General features: G+C 37.4%; 1 protein-coding gene across 11 annotated transcripts in view; it reads left to right on the plus strand.

The window, feature by feature from the left end:
• ABLIM1 (actin binding LIM protein 1) overlaps positions 1–20,908 on the plus strand; it is a 147,291-nt gene that overhangs the window by 86,733 nt on the left and 39,650 nt on the right. For 4 of the 11 annotated variants that reach the window (XR_013485250.1, XR_013485252.1, XR_013485255.1 and 1 more), the window contains exons 6-8: positions 3,302–3,382; positions 15,217–15,294; positions 16,458–16,613. Coding sequence is in view for 1 of the 11 variants with exons in the window: in XM_020988129.2 (XP_020843788.2) it covers positions 15,217–15,294; positions 16,458–16,613 (234 nt within the window). In the remaining 10 variants the exon portion in view is untranslated. The remainder of the gene's footprint in view (positions 1–3,301; positions 3,383–15,216; positions 15,295–16,457; positions 16,614–20,908) is intronic. The other 7 variants (XR_013485254.1, XR_013485258.1, XR_013485259.1 and 4 more) reach the window with 2 other exon arrangements.

Below are 20,908 nucleotides of genomic sequence, written 5' to 3' on the forward strand. Positions count from 1 at the left end.
AACTTCAAATTCAGCCTCAGACACTTATTAGCTATATGACCCTAGGCGAGTCATTCAACATCTGTTTACCTCAGTTTCCCCATCTGTAAAATGGGGATAATTTTAATAATAGTAAATAATAAAACACCTACTTCCTAGGGTTGTTATTTGGATCATATGAGATAATTGTACAAATGTTAGCCACTATGTTAACTATTATGTTGTTATATTATACTTATATTATATTATATATTATATTATATTATATTATATATTATATTATATTATATTATATTATATTATATTATATTATGTTATGTTATGTTATGTTATGTTATGTTATATTCTATTCTATTCTATTCTATTATATCATATCATATTATATTATAAATGTTAGCTATTATACTGATCCCAGGATTCTCTCTGGGACTGTAGGCAGTGTTTATTATAGCAAGAATTAACAGGCTTTGGATGTTTGAGAACAAGCCTGGTGCCCATATCGCTAAATGAAACTTTAGTGGCGCTGCGCTAAGAAAATCTGGAGTTTATTTCACCCAGCTTGGTGTGATAAAGAACGGTTGCCCTGAACTTTTTTTTTTTGCAAGGCAATGGGGTAAAGTGACTTGCCCAGGGTCACACAGCTAGTAAGCTGAACTTTCTTTAGGCATCCACATTTGATTATCCTATTTGTTTTATTAGTTTGCCTTTGCTAGTACAAGAAGCGATTTGAATGACTGACTAATTTACTGAACTCATTACCAGAGCAGTGAGCATTGGTAATGTAGGCATAGTGATTAATGTCACTTACTTAAGAATAGTAACTGTCAGAAAAGGCAGTGGGCCTCATTTTCAGCGGTTTTTGCCAGTTACACCAAAAGTTATAGCTGTTCCTTTCCAGTGTCTTTGTTTCACTTAATCACACACACACACGCACACGCACACGCGCGCACACACACACACACACACACACACACACACACACACAACACACACTATCTTTTGTTCTTTTTTTATTTCAAGTGCCGTCTGCCAGATCATAACAGCTAGAAGGTAGCTCTGGAGGGCAGTAAGTCCAACCCCCTAATTCTGTTTATGAAGAAACCAAGGCCAAGTGGCCAGTTGACTTGCCTAGGACCACAGTCAGTAGTGTAGTACTAGACCTCAGGTCTTCCTGATTCCAAGTCCACAATGATACCTTACTGCCTCAAATCAGATGGCAATGTTTTGCAATTCACATGTTTTGGGAATCTTTCCTTTCTCTGAGATGTGCAAACATACTCCTTAGGCAAAGGTTAAGAAAAAAGCAGACTCATACAGAATGGAAGGCAGCAGGACAAGGAGAGTGTTTTGCCCTGCTGTTTGAATGAGGACACAACAGAAGCTGCAGAACATCATTTAACCCCTATGTATCACCACTGCCCATCTGCAAGGCATAAAGATTACTGAGCCATTGACCTGCCTCCAGAAAGTTTTGCATATAATGATCTGGGAATTGATTGAGTAAAGCCCTGATACCATAAGGAAAGGACTTTTTAAGGCTTTTATTCTCAAATAGGAAATGCGATAGAGCATAGCCAAGAGATAGTTATGCCATGCTACCCAGAAACCACTTGGTTAGTTCTGCTCACATCTCTTACCATCTCCATGATGTTGTTGTTGGGCTCTGCATCCATCCTTTTACCCTAGTCTTTAGTGAGTCTTTTAAAGGTAAAGATGGACGTGTTAAGAGGCCAGACTAAATGGAAGTTAACTTTTTTTTCCCCATAAGGATTTCCTCTATTTACAGATCATCTCAGTAAGGTGACAAAAAACAGGCTTCAAGAATTTTAAAAATCGTCTTTATATGAATCACTGGAAAAGCATGTGAAAAATCCTGATGAATACGTATAGCAATATACATAGATGTGTGTGTATGTATACACACACACACACACAGACACACACAGATATATATAGATACATACATTTAGATATACATATCTATGTATATTATAAAGGATACGTGTACACATATATAATTTTTTTTCCTTCATGCATACTGGGCAGGAGTAGCCCAGTGTTTTCATGCTTTAGATCTGTATATGATAGCTGAAATTCACGAGGGGATTCAGTAATACTCTAGTTCAGCCTAGCTCTCCTGCCAGAGGGTCCAATTCAACAACGACTGAGTTCCCTTCCATCTAGAGGATATTACAGTGAAAACAAGCACCATGCTTCAGAGGAAAGAGTAGTGAATTTAGAGTCAAAGGCTCTGGGTTCAAATTAATACTTATGACCTTGAGCAAGTTAGTTCATCCCCTCTAGGTCTCATTTTTCCTATCCCTACAATAAAAAAAGTTAGCCTTAATGAACTCTAAGGTCCCTTCCAGCTCTAAAACTCTAGCGCCAAGGATCTCATGTCTCCCCAGCGTATGATGGTCTGTCTAGCTCTTCTAGTTGTCCCTACAGAGCACTCACTAACATAGAGAACCCTGAAGGCAGCATCATCAGAAAACTGCCTTGTGGATGGATGAAGTCAATCTTGTGATCTCTTGAGAGCATTTCTACAGTGGCCAATTCCTGAGTCAAACCCTGTGCGGTGTACAACCTTAGTGCAGTTTCCATAGTAAAATAGGAAAAAAACAACTTCTCAGTATCCCCACTGAGTAATCCACAGTCTTGCTATTTTATAACTCAGGCAAAGTTTGTAAAAACAGATTCTTAAGAGTTTCTCAGTAGTCTTACTTATCAGTGTATTGTAAGAATTTTCAGGCCAAAGTTACTGGGACTGGGGAGAGGGTGGAGAGCTCCATTCTGCAGCCAGTCAATCAACAAGCACCTTTAAAATTCCTATTAAAGGGATCACGTACTTTGCACATGGACCGTGGTCATTCTGTGGCAGGCAATATACGTCCTTGTTGTGATCTTGCATTTGCTATTGACTTCATAGATAATGTATTTGTAATTATTCGTGAATGGTAAATTTCTTAATCTCATTAAGCTACATATCTGTTATAGTAATTCTGAAATGAAAATGGCTTTATTATTCCCTCCACTTTTCTTGTGTTCTTTCTCTCTCTCTCCCCCTTCCTCTCCTTTCTGCCTCCATCCTTCTCCCTTCTTCCCTCTCTTCTCTTCTCATGTTTTCTCCTGTGTGTTCTCTCTCTGTCTTCTCTTCTTTTCCCCTCCTTTCTTCACCGTCCTTCCTTCTCCTTTCTTCCTCTCTTCTCTCTCATTCTCTGTCATGTTTTCTCCTGTTCTCATTTTCTCTCTCTCTCTCTCTCTCTCTCTCTCTCTCTCTCTCTCTCTCGTGCTCTCTCTCTTTTTCTCTCTTTTTTCTCAGCAGCCTCCAAATATGCCACGTTCCTCATCTGAATTCTTTTATCCTAAAAGTCTGATTCGCCGAACTCGACACTCTCCACAGGTTTGCGACTGTGTTTGGACTGAGTCATGGTGTAGCTTTCCTAAGCAACAAGCTTATATCACTTATTCTGGTGCCGCTATTCCCATACAACCTGCCCACTTTGCTTGGAGGAGATGCTCACTTACTCACACATAAAAAAATACCCTTTTCATTTTCTGATATTATCTGTTTTCTATTTAATGGGACATTTAATGGATTTTTTGGTCTTGTTTTACCTTTTTTTTTTTTTTAACAGCGGCCAGTATTTCTGTTTGTTAATTCTAGCAGCTAAGAGGCACACCCTCATTTGTCATTTAGAATCCACTAGTTGAGTAGACTGAGCATGATCAAATATTTGTCATTTCCCAAAGATGGCTTGCAAATTTATTCTTTCATGCCTAGCATACTACGGTATGCAAGGCAAAATGGCAAAGTGAACAGGAAGTAATACTTGGAGTTATAAAGAACTATCTTCCAGTTTCACCTCTGAGAGTCAGTCAGCTAGCATTTATTAGCACCTACAATGCCAATCACTGTACTAAGTCTTGGACATACAAAGAAAGGCAAAAGATCATTCTTAAGGAGCCCACAGTCTAATATGGGGAAGAATGCACAAACAGCTACATATGAACAAGATATCAGATGGATAGGTTTTGGATTATCTCTGAGGGATGGCAGAAGTTGAGACTTGAAGGAAGCCAGCAGATGGCTTTGGGGAGTTTTAGGCATAAGGCACAGCCAATAAAAGCACTCAGAGTTGGGAGATACAATGTGGTATGCAAGGAAGCCAGTGTCACTGGATCACAAAGTATGTGGAGAGGTGGGAGATGCAAGAAGGTTACATAGGTGGAAATGGGCCATATTATAGAATTTTAACAGCCAAACAGTGGATTTTACATTTGATCCTGGAGGAAAGAGAGAGCCCCTGGAGTTGATTGAATGGGAGGTGACCTGCCCAGACTTAACCTTTAGGAAGATCGATTTGATAGCTGAGTAAAGGGTAGAGTGGAGTAGGGAAAGACTTGAGGCCTGGGGACCAACTAGCAGGGTGTTGAAGGTTGATGTGGGCTTATACTAGGATGTGGTAGTGTCAGAGCAGACAAGGAGACATAGATGAAAAATGTTTTGAAGGTAAAAACAACAGGACTTGGGAACTGCTTAGATGTATGTGGGGAGGTAAGAGAGTAAGGAATCAAAATGGCACCTAGACTGTGGTAACCCTCCTCTACTATAACAGGGAAAATAGGAAGAGGGGAGGACTTTAGAGGAAAGATAATGAGTTCAGTTTTGACCATGTTGAGATGTCTGCAAGATATCTGTTTGAGATATACTAAAAATAGTTAGAGATGTGAGACTAGCGCTCAAGAAAGAGGTTAGGTCTGGGCAAGTAATTCTGAAAATCATTTACATAGAAATGATAGTTAAATCCACTGGAGCTGATGAGATCACTAAGTAAAACAGTATCAAGGGAGAAGAGAAGAGGACCCAGGACAGAGCTATAAGAGATATCCACACTTAACGGGTTTGCTCTGGATGAAGATCCAGCAAAAGAAATGGGCTGTCCCCTAATCTCTCTGAGCCTCAGGTTCCTCATCTGTAAAATAGGGACAATGATACTGCAAAGAGTTGTTACAAGTCTCCAATAAAGTGATATATATATAGAGAGGACTTTGAAAATTTTAAAGAATTATATGAATGCCATTTTATTGTTATGATTATTACCCTCAGTAATGATAACAGTGATTAGCATTTGGAAATGTTAACTTCCAAATATCTACTTGTTCTCCAGCAACACATCTTTAAAGTACTTTCTTCAGGCAGGTGTCCTATGTGTGCAAGCTGAAATCATAATTTTACTAATTTAGAGAAATTCAGAGTTACTTTGTAGAATTTCGTCTCTCTTCTCCAAGTGAAGCCCATACAAGTGCTCTGATGTCAATACAGTTGTGCTATCCAACATTTGAGATAACCCTTATTATCCTGGGTCATTTGCCTACTCTTCTTGTCCACATACAAGAAAATAATAGCTATAATAACATTTAGATCATGCCATGTTTGCACAGTGATTACATATATTGTCTCACATGAACCTCACAATAACCTTATGTCATTATCCCCATTTTACAGATGAGGAAACTGTGTTGGAAGAAGGTTAAGTAACTTGCCCAATGCCACATAGCTAGTATGACCAATCTGGCCTTCCTGACTCCAAATCAAACATTCTATCCACTGTGTCAGCCAGTATCTAGGACCATGGTAAGGCCAGTAAGTCTTGATTTTACTTAACCATTGCAGACTTCCTTAAGGTCATTTCAGATGGTGCCCCAATTTACATCTGATTCATTCATCAGTACCTTCTAGTTTTGACTTAGAATATATTTAATGTTTGAAAATTAATATTTGGTCTATCTTGAATCTCTATATAAAAGAATCTTAGAACTAGAATGTACCTAGGCATCATCTAGGCCAACTCTCACATTTTATGAATGAGAGCAATTGTGTCTTGCTCAAGGTTGTACACCTAGTATGACCAAGCCAGAACCAAAAGCTAGACCCATATAGTAGTCTTTCCACTATATAATGATACTTCTAATGCACTGAGTTGGAAATCCATTCTTAGGATTGGAAATCAATTCATAGGTTAGAATAAGGAGAACACAGAGAAGGAGGGAGAACCCAGGGAAAGGGACAATTTGGTAAAGTGTTTCTTTGCTCATAGATATTCAGGCTTAAGATACTAAAAATTTCAGGCAATATGGAAACCAAAAACAGTATAGACCCTATTGCCTACTGTACCACCCGTACTCCTCCCCCACAAAAAAACCCTCATTATATTGACACTTTGTTCCTTTAAAAACCATAGAAGTTTATTTTGATTACTCTCTTTGATCCTATTAACACAATAAAGGATTAATGACAATTGTACCCTCAAAGAGTTAGTAATTGTGATTAATCTTTCATTCATTTATAGTGAAGTCACTCTAGCCTGATAGTTATATTCATAGAATTTTAGAGCTTGAAAGGGACCTTAGTTCTTATCTGAAATGTGTGAACTTAAATATATTAGCTATTATGACTGAAACCAAATGATTCAGCCATCCATGCCTCAGCAATATATAATAATCAATTGTTGCTGCATTATCATGTAAAGCCCAGCACTTGTAGTTAACTTGAGCTAGTATGGACAATTTGATATATTTTCAGATTTCTAGAATTTTTCTCTGAGTGACCAACAGACATGAATTAGAATCACAGAATTTCAGAGGTAGAAGGAACCTCATTGACCTTCTAGTTCAATCTGTAACAGAAAAAAAAAATGTATTCCCTCCATAACATACTGGCAAATAGTCAACAAGTCTTTATTTTAAGACCTCTCATAAGGGAGAACCTTCTTTCTGCCAAAGCAGCCCATTCTACTTTAGGATAACTTTAATTATTGGGACATTTTTCCTTTCATTAAGCCTATTTTCACCTTTTTAAAATTTCCACCCATAGGTTCTAGCCCTGCCTTTTAATCATCATTCCACATGCCAGCCCTTTATATATTTGAAGACAATTTTCATCTTCTTCCTGAGTCAGGCTTCTCCAGGCTGATTAGTCCCATTTCCTCCAACTACTCCTCATGAAGCATTCGGTCAAGATTGCCTCCTCTTGAGGCTTTCCATCCATCTTATAACTGATCTTCCTTCGAATGTAGCACCTGAACTGAAAAAGTTCTAGGCATGGTATGACCAGATTAGAGTAGCATGAAGAGATTGTCACTTCTTTATTCTCAGAAGCTGTATCTTTCTTAATTCAGCCCAAGGTTACATTTATGTTTTTGAGCTACCTATTGCATCAGACTGACTTTGATCATATTGAGCTTGCATTTCACTAAAACCCTCAGATCTTTTTCGGATGAATTGGTATCCAGAAATGCTCTAAGATTGCCAAAAAGTTTTCCTACTTTTAGAGTGCCTTGAACAACAAAATATAGCGTCAGCCAGAACTCAGTGGACCAAATTTTTTTTCATTTTGCAGAAATAATATTGTTTAGAGAAAGACTATGATATACAAAAGAAAATGATGTTTTAGGGATCAAATCTGCATCACTAAAAGAAAGAAGTTGGGTGGCTTCTATATTGGGTCTTTGGAGACTAAAGAGTAAGGTGGGGCTGGGGGCAGCTAGGTGGCACAGTAGATAGAGCACCAGCTCTGGAGTCAGGAGGACCTGGGCAAGTCACTTAACCCCCATTCCCTCTTAAAAAAAAAAAGAATAAGGTGACTAGTCTAGAAATTGTATGTTTTTCTTTCAACTAATATAAACATGTCAAGTGTGGTCTTGCTGATTTCTAATGCACCAACCAAGTATTCTGTGTCTACTCATGAAGAAAAGGTCATTAGAGTCTTTATGTCTGGACCAAGAAAATTAATTTTTCTACTTATGTATTAAACATTTTATTATTAGCACTGTGATATTTTTATTAGAGCAGCTGCCTGCTGCTTTATTCATAATTATTCATAGTATTTTATCCTCTTTTATACATGTTTACCTTCCACTGGGGACAATCAGGCCTTATAAAAACTGAGTTTTCATTCCCACTGTGTTTTTATGTGCATAACTGAATCAGATGTGCACTTAGTACACATACACACACACACATATACACACACATACACATGTATGCATGCACACAAGCAGATAGGCCCAAATGCATATCGGTATTAAAAACCAGCAAAAGCTCAAAATGATCTCTTCCCTTCCCCATGCTTTACTTTAGCAATGTTATAGTTAAGTGATTATACTAAGAATAAAAAAAAATTATTCCTTCTTCTGCAGCTATTACCACCACCTTGTCTAGCAAACTTCAACAAAAACCAAAGGCAGGTACTGTCAACATCAACAGTGTGTGCTATAAGGTGATAATGACCTTATAACAGTAGTTACACTTGTAATAGTTCATCAGATCAGAATGATCTGATTCTTTCTTCAGTTTCCTGTAGTTTTCATCTCTTTTAGAGCATGGCTTTTCATACCTGCAGTTTAGACAAAAGTAGCCTTTGCATTGCTGCTCCTGGGGACGGGAGTTGAGTGAACACAGTGATTCTCAATATGTCATGACACGGTAGTGCACAAATGAAGGGAAATAAAAGATGCCATTACTCTAGGTATTCACCAATCAAATCTCTGTTGTTGATAACAAGCAGTAATGGAAGGATGGTGATGAATTGGAATGAGGGCATAAAAGGATCATTGAAGTAGAATATTCATTCAGCGGTCCTGCCTTCAGAATTGTAGTACAAGTGGGCAAGGAGGAACTGGAGAAAAACAAATTAGATAATAGGCAGTTGATTAGAGTGCTTTTAAAAGCATTTCAGGAACACGTGTGGCTTTTCCAGAATTTCATCAACCAACACTGGTGGGAGTCCTTTTTCTTTCCTTTTGAAATAAAGTGACAGCCAGCCAATGAATCCTCCATCACTTAATCATGTTTCTCTTACAGATGTGATGTCATCTAGGAAGAGGAAAGTGGGCAGTGTTCTTAGGGATAACTAGGAGGTTCTGTTAAAATAGCAGGAAGATGGGAAAGTAAAGAAATTCATGGAACTTTATGTTATAAAGGGGATAATTTTACATTATTCCAGTGTCTAACTGGAATGAAATCAAAACACACATCCTTTCTAGTCCCCATTGGACTAGATTGGATGAATTGTTGAATACTTTAACAGATTAGAGCAAATCTTTAATGCTTGTGATGTCTATTTCTCCTTTCCCACTTCTGGGTAGATATAGCTTTTGAAAAATGGTAGAGGGGACTGAAAATTTCCCAGTAGGCCTTCTAAAATGTTCTTTTTCCCCACTCATGTTGGAAGAGATAGCTGAAGAATAAAAAAATATATATCTGCTCAATTATTGAAAATTGTTTAAGGATAAGCAACTATGACTGAATTGCTCAGTGAACCTCTTGCTCTCTAACATTCTCCACGGAACAGATGTTCTATCTTTAGGACTAAAGAATGGGGAAATATCTTTACGGTTAATATGGAAACAAATTTGTCACCAAGAGCTATACTTATAAGGACTTCTGATCTGTTGAACTTTTATCATTAGTTCATTTGTCCTTAGAGCTCTGTGGCCAGGATCTTATGTACTAGAACGAGAAATGTTGGTTAGTATTTTCAGTAAATGTAGGATTTATTAAAGAAGAACAGTGGGACCTTTAGGCTTATAATTTTATATCACATGGAGACCAGGATCTAGAGAAGGAAAAGCATAGACAAATAATAAATGGGCCATATAAGAGGAGAAGAACATAAATAAAGTAGTAATTTGTATGACTTAATGAATGACAACTTGGGCAGGAATATAAGCTTTTAGAGAATTGACTCTATATGACTTTGTCCATCATTGGACTTTAATGAATAAATTCAAAATCTTGTGAAAGTGAATGTTGAAAACTAAAAATAAATAAATTTTAAAAAGAAAAAGAAAAAAAATCATACAAGTATGAGTAAGGAGGGGAAATTAATAGGTGATCAGGAAAAGGAATATAATTTTGCTTTTCAGAAATCTAGAAGTTATCAAATTAACACTCCAGAGGAGGTAGGTAATCTTAGAAGGAGGCAATATTAAAATACAAACAGAAAGCAAGCTGAACAGGAACACTGTGGAAGCCAATAGTAGCACACAGTGAAAAGAGGCAGTAAATTAATGAATGTGTAGGTAAACCTTGAACATGGTTCAAGAGAAGACATATTTTGAATTATTCTGACAGATAAGAGGCCTAGAGAAAAGACATTATACTCAAGCACAGAGAAGAGAGTGAATTACAATATCACAGTACTGGGAAGAGAATTTTCCCAGTAATTATTAGAATGAGTACAACTGTATGTAGCTGTTCTAGAGTAAAGGGCACATGTAATCTGAATTCAGATGAGAAGACATAAAGGTGCAAATCTTTTTTGGGAAATTGAAGGGAAGCCTGATTTATCTAACAACTGAAATATAAAAATTGTTTATTGGGAGTGATGAGATATAGAGGCAGGGGAATAATTCTTAATTTTAAGTTGGACTTGAAAGAAATGCCCAAATAGGCAGGAAATTTATTGTAATGTAAAATTTTTAAGGAACATTTGGACAGACTTTAATTGATATTTACCCCATATTATTAGAGAAGCGAGTACAGGCTAACAGTGAGGTATCTAAGCCCACAGAGGAGGAACTTTCAAAGGTGAATTTTTTAGTGAAGTTATAAAGTCAGAATAAAGCAGAAATAAATTAGATTATAGATAGCCTTAAAGAAGAAATAATTGGAACATTTTCAAATACTTTGGGTCATTGCTTGCTCTCTAAATGTGAACTTCAAGTGATATTGAAAAATCCAAGGCAGGACATTGTAACAAATTGGGCAACTGGCTCTTCTCATCTGATTCTGAGGTATCGAATATTAGAGTGCAAAATATCAAGGTTTGAAAATTCAGAGAAAAATTGGAGTATCAGCATCCCAAAATTGAACAGGGAATTCAGATCTTAAGAACTGTGTGGAACTTGAACTGAACATTTTATAAAGACTTCAGTCCTGGAACCGATGGCCAGCTTATAAAACCAATAGCACAAATGATTAAAATAAATGCTTGGAAGGAATTTATGAAATTCTGGGGACTCACCAATCAGAGGAGGGAGTGAGGTGAAGATAGCTGTACAAGAACCACTTAGTTAAGCCAAGTGACCTTTCCCTTCTTTGCCTTAATTTCCAAATCAGAGTACTCAGTGTCCCTTTTTCTAAAGTGTCTTATATTGCCATTCTGACACACACCTATCAGCAAATACAGAACATCACAGACTAGTTTGCCTCAAAACCCACCCTTAATGAATTATTTCCCCCAGAAGAGAGGAAAACAACCCAGTTCGGCAGAAATAATAAAGATGAGTAACTTGAGAGGGCCCCCAAAGCTTCAGTTTTTATTTTGGCCACTTATATAACATTATTTATGGATGTTAATGAAAACAGGCAGTTGCCATGGCAACCACAGTAACTCCAGACATCTGATTCTACTGAAATCCACCCTGGTCTTCACCACACCCTTGCACAGTGCATAAGATCATAGCTGTTTCAGAGTTTGTGGCAGTAAAAATTATCCCCATGAGCAGACATTGTTTTTTGTTGCTGTTTAGCCATCTCAATTTTTAAAAACACCCTTATCTGGAAAATTTGTCACTCCATCTATTATGTAAATGGCCTCTCTGGTTTTACCATATGTTGTGGGAACCCAAAGGCAATGTCACCCCATTATGCCCATTTTTATGTAGCTTGTTAATATTGAAACTGAGCTGTACCACATATCACAAGTATCAGTTCCCAGGCAATGAATATTTACTGAATGCCTACTATGTACAAAACAAAACAAAACAAAACAAACTGTACTGGGCAAAAAGTTAGAAATGATAGAATCCTTATCTTCATACAGCTTACTATCTGTCAGGGGGTTAATATTACAAATGTACTCAATTATAATACAATGACATTATCTAATCGTACTAAAGAATTTCAGAACAAAATATTATGTGAGGCCCAAGGAGGAAGATGACCTGGGGGATCGCTGAAGGCTTCATAGAAGAGGTGATATTTGAGATGGATCTTAAAGGCAGAATAGGAAGTCAGCAGAAGAAAGAAGAGAGGACACAACTCAAGCAAAATAAAAAATGTAAGATAGCATAGGGCATGTGTATGTAGAGCAGAAAGCAGTCTAGTTTGATCACAGCCCACAAAGAATTAGTAGAGTGGATTGATATGAATAAAGCTAGAGAGGTAGGGTTACCTAATATTGGGTAGAGCCTTGAATGTAAGACAGAGGAGTTTAATTTTATTCTTTAGACAATGGAAAGCCACCAGTCCTTTGAGCAGAAACTATTCTGCCAGAAGTATGAATGACACGTCTTGTTATTGTTCGATCATTTCAGTCATATACAACTCTTTGTGACCCCACTTGGGGTTTTCTTGTACTTTGGTACAAATGGTTTGTCCTCCTCAGCTCATTTTGCAAATGAGGAACTGAGGCAAACAGGGATAAATGATTTGCCTAGGGTCATACAGCTAGTACTTATCTGAGTCTGGACTTGAACTCACAAAGATGTCTTTCTGACTTCAGACTCAGCACTCTATCCACCATGCCACCTACCTGCCCCAAATGACACGTGAGAAGGAATATAGAATGGAAGCTAAAAGTCCGGCTATTACAATAGTCTGGGCAGGCAGGGATGAAAGCCTACAGTAAAATTCATGGTAGTGTAACTGAAGAAGAATTGAAGGTTTAAGACAGGTTGCAGAATTGGCAGCAATTGGTATGGTAGAAAGAGTGCTGGGTTTGAAATCAGGACCTGGATTTCATTTCCAGTACTAGCACTAACTGTGTGACTTTGAGCAGATCATTTAACCTTAGTTTCTTCATCTTGAGGGGCTTGGATTAAATGACCTCTAAGGTTGCTTCTGGCTATAAAGTAATGATTCATTATTCAGTTTGAAAGATCAGAAACCTTCTTAGAAAGGTCAAGAAAGAGTCCAAACATGGGAGCTAGGATAAGTGATGGAACCAGTAAGTAGAAGTAGTAAAATCAGGGTAAAGGCTAGGTTTAGAGGAAAGGATAATAAGCTGTTTGGTGCAAGTTAAATTTGAGGTCCACCTGGAACATTTGGATGGATATACTTGATAGGCCATTTGAAATACAAGTCTGGAGCTTGGAAAAAAAGTCAGGACTAAAGATATAGGTTTGGGAGGTCATCTCCTTAGGAGAGGTAGTTGAAACTATGGAAATGAATGAGAAGAGAAGAATAAGTTCCAAAGTTTCATATTTTTAAGATGGCATAATTCCAAGAGATGGTTAAGATCTGAGTTGTGACCACATCAGTATATATGGCAGAGGTGGGTTGAAGAAGGTCGTTGGAGTTGAAGAGACTGAGAAATTAAATACTTATTAGAGATTTATCAACACAAAAATTGAAGTTCCTAAGGATAATGGCAGGAGATAGGTTGGAGAAGAAAGCTGAGCCAGGTATTAATGCCATTAAGATTTTGGGAGAATGTCCTAGCAGTCCTTTGTGACCACTGAAACCATAAGAATTACCTGTGCTAAGTGGTTGGCCCATATGATTTGGTTAGTTTTGGGTATGGGGATGGTCCAGTTGTCTCAGGACCACTCCTGTCAAGAGTTCTGTTTTTATTTCAGTAGTGCAGCTGCATTTTGGTATTGGTCCTGAAATATCATTAATCCATTGAATAGAAACCATGTCAAATTGGATTCAGGACTGAGAATCTAGTGTAGCAAGCAGTAAAGAGAATGATAGGACCTCAATGTTATTCAAAATTGAAAATATTGAAGTATTCCTGTCTGTTATAGATGTGAATCACTGTTTGAACCCTGCCACTTAAAATCTGCATGTTTAGAAAACTGCATGTAAAATCAGACTTGAAGATCATAAAAACTAATGACTCAGAGGGCAGCTTTGTACTGTAATTCTCCTAAGCTCTGTACCCTTACGCCATCACTGAACACTTGAACAGTTCTGGAATGATGTTTCCTGCATTTTCATTTACAAATTGATCTATCTCTAATGAAATCTGTGCTTGGCAAAGTACAATTTCTTGTCACCAAAGTGATAACTAGTAAGATTTATGCCCAGGGCAAGCAAAATAGAATATACTCTTGAATCATCTTCTCTGAGATGGCACAAGACTTCAACAAGAGGGGAGGGAGAAACCAGACAAGAAAGAGTTCATCTGGGGTGCATCCTCCAGGAAAGGAAGTGCCATCTGCTAGCTACTTATTTTGCCTAATGATTCCTGCTACCTAGGTATTAAACTAAATTATTTCTGTGCTATTGTAGATCTGCAAGTACTTTCTGTGCTGTCTAGCCTGTGAACTTGAACTTGTTTTTTATATATACATATATGTGTGTGTGTGTGTATCTATATGTATTTAGCATAATTAGTTTGCTTTTTATACCTTTGTACTTTATTTTATGCACTTAAAAACATTCTGGGGAGTCCATAGGCCTCACCAGCCTGCCAAAGAGGTTCATGATACAAAAAAAAAAAATCAGAGACATAGAACAAAGCCCCATTCACCCTACCTTGGTTATAACTCTGATCTTCACCCTAGGGTGAATTTTCACCTTGGGGGTGGGAATGATCACAATCTGTGATTCTTCAGTGGTATTTGTGACTCATGCCTGAAACATCAAACTGATAATACAAGTAAAACTCCTGTGTTCTTCAGACCTGGCTGCTCAAGCTTGCAAAGTATAAAATGCAAGTAGGAACATTACTAAAGATGAAGAAGTTAAATTTCTTAATTAGAATTTTCCATCAAATATCAACAGGAAGATAAGATAGTGCACTAGGCTTTCTGTTTTATTTGGAGAACCCTCATCTCAGAGCAGTTGGTCACATTCCTCATACTTCCTTTCTACATATTGCCACTATTCTCATGGTTCTTTGGGTGCTACTGCCCATTTTTACCCAGCTGAAGGTCAACATCAGAAGCCTAGAGCCTGTGTAGTTGCATAGCAGTGTTTATGCAGGCTTAGTCCAGCTCCATGCAATGGATGTGGATTTCACACCCATGAGCTCAACATGTAGTATTTGGCCCAAGGGGGAATAAATAATGGTATTTCTAAGATCTTCAAAGACTTTATAAACATTCAGGCACATTTTTACAGTTTTCTAATATCTTTTTCACTCATTTCTTGTGAGTTGTGCTTCATTTACCCACAAAAATGAAAAAAAATTTTTTTTAAAGATTATACCTTGCAGAACCTCAGTCTCATTAATCCTAAAACATCAGTCTTATTTCTCACATGGCAATCCTTGTTTTACAGCCAACCAGGACATCTTCTGAAAGTATTTATTCCAGACCAGGGTCAAGCATCCCTGGATCTCCAGGTCATACCATCTATGTAAGTATCTCTTTCAATAAAGCTATTAATTACATATAGGGGCCTCTTATTAATGCCAAAAAACTTTATGGATGTCCCTGACATAATAGATAACCTGTCAATTGATCAAGAAAATTAATTATGAACAAAAAGCTGCTATGAATCCAGTAACAATTTTAAATGAAGTTGTATTTTATTAGTCCACACCAGCATCTCTCTACATTTGGAAAGTAGTAGATAGATAGATAGATAGATAGATAGATAGATAGATAGATAGATAGATAGATAGATAGATAGATAGATAGATGATATAGATGTGTAAATGTAGATACATACTCACATGAATAACCAGATGGTATGCTTGCCTATTTGTTGTTTTGAGTTATTTAATAAAGAGGACAGTGCATATATGGTTTCAGAGACCCTTTGCAAGAACTCTGTTGCCTCCCAAAGGTCCACAGGCATGCATTAGTGTGCTGTTTACTTATTAGTAGAGAATTGTTTAAAAGTAACAGTGGTATAATTAGTTGAAAACAGATCATCCAAAACATTTGCACTTATGTTATGAAGTGCAATTGTATATTTTTTATAGTAGATGTATCTTGATAATTATTGTTTGAATAAATATTAAAGTTAATTTTCATTTTCTGACCACACATCAGCTGGGCAATGGAGAGATAGCCCACTGACATTCTAGAGATGGTGGGATGTCAGACTACAAATTTCTTGCAGATAATTTACATGAGCATAATTGAGAGTTGATTGTATATTTATAGCCAGCACTGAGTATTCTTAAATTCTGCCATTGAAGATTATGAGTTCGAGAAAGATAATTAAATATTTAGTTACTTAAAGATGCAGTCCTTGTTCTTTACCATCTGGGAAGACTGTTTACCCATCTGTTTCCAGTTAATTTGCTCTCCATAATAAATTTAGAAAGATATCTTTAAGGGTTTATTTTTTTTTTGCCTACTTGTTGCTGAGTTTTATGGAGGCTTTTTCATAAGCTCCTAATTTTTTTAAAACTGATTAATGTGCTCTTAAAGAGGCAGCGTTCCTGAGAATGTGATTGTGCAAGTTACTATATCTACTTTCCAAAGCAACCCTAGATGGTGTTGGCAATAAAGAGTATCTATCAGATATGAGCATTCATGCTAATTTTTCTTTCTTTTCTGTTCTGCCAGGCAAAAGTTGACAATGAGATCCTAGATTACAAGGATTTAGCAGCCATTCCCAAGGTCAAGGCAATTTATGATATTGAACGTCCAGATCTTATTACCTATGAGCCATTCTATTCTTCAGGCTATGAGGACAAACAGGAGAGACAGAGCCTTGGAGAGGTAATGAATTCCCAAGATAGCTGGTTATTCAATCATATTTGTACAAAATCTCCTTCCCTCCTCTTTGGTTTTATTGTTGTTCACAATAACTGCTATTTGGAGCCTCTTTCAGTTAATAGATATCTATTGTGTGTTCTCTTTTCTCTTCTCTGTCACTGCCACCACTCATGGTCACCCCATCACCTCATACCTGGACTATTGCAATAGGTTGCTAGTGATTCTACCTGCTTTGTCTTTCCCCACTCCAGACCATCCTCTACTTAGTCTTCACATTGGCCTTTCTAAGGCGCAAGTCTGACCATTTACTCCCACTCTTCAATAAACTGCAGTGGCTGTCTATCATCTCTAGGATCTAATACAAATGCCCTCTTTGGGGCATCCAAAGTACTTTATAACCTAGTAGTCCCTTCCTACCTACCCAGTTTTCTTATATCTTACTCACCTGCCCCCCAAGTACTCTGGGATAGTGACCCTGGGCTTCTTGCTCTTCCTCCAACAAAACATTCCATCTCCCAACTTCGTGCATTTTCACTGGCTTGTCTTCCATGCCTGAAATTCTCTCCTGCCTCATCTCCATCTCCTGGCTTCCCTCAAGTCTCACCTTCTGCAAGAATCCTTTTCCAGTCCTCTTTAGTCTTAATGCCTTCACCCTGAAATTATCTCCAACTACACACACACACACACACACACACACACACACACACATACCTACACATTTACATGTTAATATACACATCTATACATTTACATGTTAATATATACATTTACATGTTAATGTTTATGCATATGTATGTGTGTTTCTACATAGTCGTTTGCATGTTATTTTCCCCAAAAGACTGTGAGCTTCCTGAGAACAGGGACTGTTTTTTTTCCCCTCTTTCTTTGTATCCCCAGCACTTAGCACCATGCCTGGCAATTTAATAAATGGTTGTTGGCTAATTAACTCAGCTCTATCAGGGATACAAAGGGATACCATGCTTTAAGGCATGGTCCCTACTTTTTTTTCTCAATGTTTAAATTAAGAATAAAAATAATAAAATTTAAAATTAGAAAAAAACTTTTCAAAAGGTACAGAAGAAAACAAAAACAAGTTCAGAAGGAAGCACAGCCAAGTGGAGCAGTTTTGAATTCATACATACATACAGATGTATGTATGTATGTGTATGCATATATACATACATATATTCATATATATATATACATATATATATATATACATATATGTGCAATGTAGAGATTCACAGTTTCATAGAAAATCCTGTTTTTTGCATTCTGCTATGTGTATTGAATGGTCTGGTTGTTTTTTGTTTTGCTAAGTTCAAAATAAAAAAATAAAATTTTAAATAGAAAAGGCATGGTCCCTATCCTCAAGCTCCTTACAGTCTAGGTGAGGCAATAAGGCAAACACATATTGACATAGATAGCACAAGCAGAACTGAGGGAATCTGTGTGGCACAGGCTAGCCTCAGAGAGGTGAATGAAAATGAAAGTAATCAGGGAGACTTCCCAGAGGAAAAGGATCTTGAACTAGGTCTTGAAGACTGTGTATAATTTGAATAAGACAAGAAAAGAGAAGGCTTTCCAGACATGGGGTAGGGAGATGGAGATGATGATGTGTTCTTGAGATGGTGAGGAGACCAGGCTAGTATTATTGATGTTTAGATCTTCCTATGGCCAAAGCTATCTGTGTCCTTATTGCCACTGAGATGATTCAGAATGTTTACCAAGATAAGGCAAATACTTTCTGATGCTTTCAACCCAGAAGAAAATAACCACTGGGCTAAGGGCCTTAGAGTCCTTCAGCCTGGCCCCATAGCCCAGGGTTAGGGGCTTCCCTTGCTATGGTCCTCACTTCAAACCAAGGAAAGGCAGGACTTAAGCTCCTAACACATGAGAAAGATACTATAATTAGAGGCAAAAGCACAAATCAGTCCATCAAACAATAAAACAATAAAAATGATAAACAATAAAAATCCATCAAAAACAATTGAAAAGCATTTATTCATGAGGAAGAAAACAAGGATTACTTTTTTCATGGTTTAATTCTAGTTTCAATTGGATTCAGTCTCAGAATGATTTTTTTCTTTTCCTTATTTTTTGTCAGAAAAAATCTTCCCCTTCCATGTTTTAGAGCTTTCCATTGCTTGGGAAATGATATCTGTTTTCATGTAGTACCACCTAGTGGTCAAGCAGTACTTGTTTGTTCAAGGCAAGGGAAATATCACAAGGGACGATATTCACTTTCCTTACCATGCCGACAATTAGTGTAAGTGACCACTGGGCAAGATTCAGTTCCCCAGTTGACTCTTGGCTTTTCATGGAAATGAGAGATGTAGAGAGAAAGGTCAACATGCAATGGCCCTATGCAGAGACCTCTGTGTATCTTTAGCACCTCCCAGAGTCCCCTTTTGAGCAATATCGATGCTGCTGCTGCTGCTGCTGCTGCTGTTAACGGGGAGTGGTGACCAAATGTAGCCCAAGAAGCTGGCTTCAATATAGACTTTGTACAAACTTTGTACAGACTTTGTCTTCATATAAACCCCATGGAAATGAATGGTGGTAACCAACATATTGGGATTTCTAGCCATCACTGTACTAATGGATGATGATAATATGAGCAGAATAATTTTTTAATAATAAAGGCAAGTCAGGCAGGTGATCAACAAGCATTTATTAAGTGTTGATTACATGCTAGTGTAAACAACTTTAGTGTCCAACAGAAGTATGATATCATCTTAGATTAGGTCCTCAATACCTTTTACCTGGGTTATATTATTAGGCTCCCAGTGGGTCTTCTTGCCTCCCATATCTTCTCTTACAATCTATCCTGCAAAAGTTGCCAAAGCAATCTTCCTAAAATATGGGTCCTTCCACCAACCTCTCCCCACAAAATACAGCTTGTAGTGGCTTCTCATTACCTCCTCATTATGTAGCACAGTGCTAGACTTGGAGTCACAAATGTCCAAGTTCAAATCCTCTCTCTGGTACTTACTCACTATGTGAACCTAGGCAACTCACTCAGCTTCAGCCTCAATTTTCTCATTTTCTTTTCTTTTCTTTTCTTTTCTTTTCTTTTCTTTTCTTTTCTTTTCGGTGAGGCAATTGGGGTTAAGTGACTTGCCTAGAGTCATACAGCTAGTGAGTGTTATATGTCTGAGGTCAGATTTGAACTCAGGTCCTCCTGACTGCAGGGCCAGTGCTCTGTCCACTGTGCCACCTAGCTGCCCCAATTTTCTCATTTTCAAAATGGAAAATAATAATAGCACCAACCTCACAGTGTTGTTGCAAAGATCAAATAAGATCATTATTATGCTAGGCTATAATAATAATAATTATAATATTATCATCATCTAGACAAATCAAATCAATAAGCACGTATTAAATGCCTAGTGTATGCAAGGCCTTCTGTTATGAATGTAGGGATACAAAGAAAGACATGGACCTTGCCCTTAAAGAGCTTGTAGTCTAACCAGTGTGTCATGGCATAAACATATGAAAGCTTAAATCATAATAAACAGAAAACAACAGGTTATACAGTGGATAGAGCTCTGGATGTGGAGTCAGGAAGACCTGGATTCAAATCCAACCTCAAATACTTTCTAGCTATGTGATATCACTTGGGCAAGTCATTTAATCTCTGTCTCAATTTCCTCATCTGTAAGATGGGGATAATAATGGTAGCTACCACCTGGAATTGTTGTGAGAATAAAATGAGATAATATTTGGAAGGTACTTTACAAACTTTAAAGTACTAAATGGATGCTATAATGATAATTTTTTTTAGTTTTAAATATTACTTTCATTATTATTTACTAGATGAAGAGGGGTGTAGACAATCTACTGTGCTTTCAGAGAAGGGAGAGATCATCGTGGGCAGGATGGTCTGGAAATGTTTTATGGAGTTAAAGGGAGCTACACCAGGTCTTTAAGGATGAGTAGGATTTTATCAGGCAGAGGGAAGGGAAAGATGGCATAAGCAAAGTCATATGAATATCAAACTCTCCCTGGAATTCCTCTAAAATGTGCTTCTTGAACCTTTCCTAAAAATCGTGGAAAGAAGGCTAGATGTAGTCAGATGAGACCTGGGTTCAAATCCCCTCTCCAGTACTTAATAGCTGTGTAAGTACAGACAGGTCATCTCATCTCTGTTAAAATTGGAGTCAGAGAGGTAAGATTTGGCCTAGAAGAGACATTGTTCCATATTTTCTAATGATCACTTTTAGCAACAGACCTAAGAAGGTAGAAATTATTAATGGTCTAAATTTGTGGAAGGGGAAAATATGCTAAGAAAAAGT

Source organism: Phascolarctos cinereus, unplaced genomic scaffold (assembly GCF_003287225.1).
Source record: "Phascolarctos cinereus isolate Bilbo 61053 unplaced genomic scaffold, phaCin_HiC Scaffold_3;HRSCAF=262, whole genome shotgun sequence".
NCBI classification, from domain to species: Eukaryota; Metazoa; Chordata; class Mammalia; order Diprotodontia; family Phascolarctidae; genus Phascolarctos; species Phascolarctos cinereus.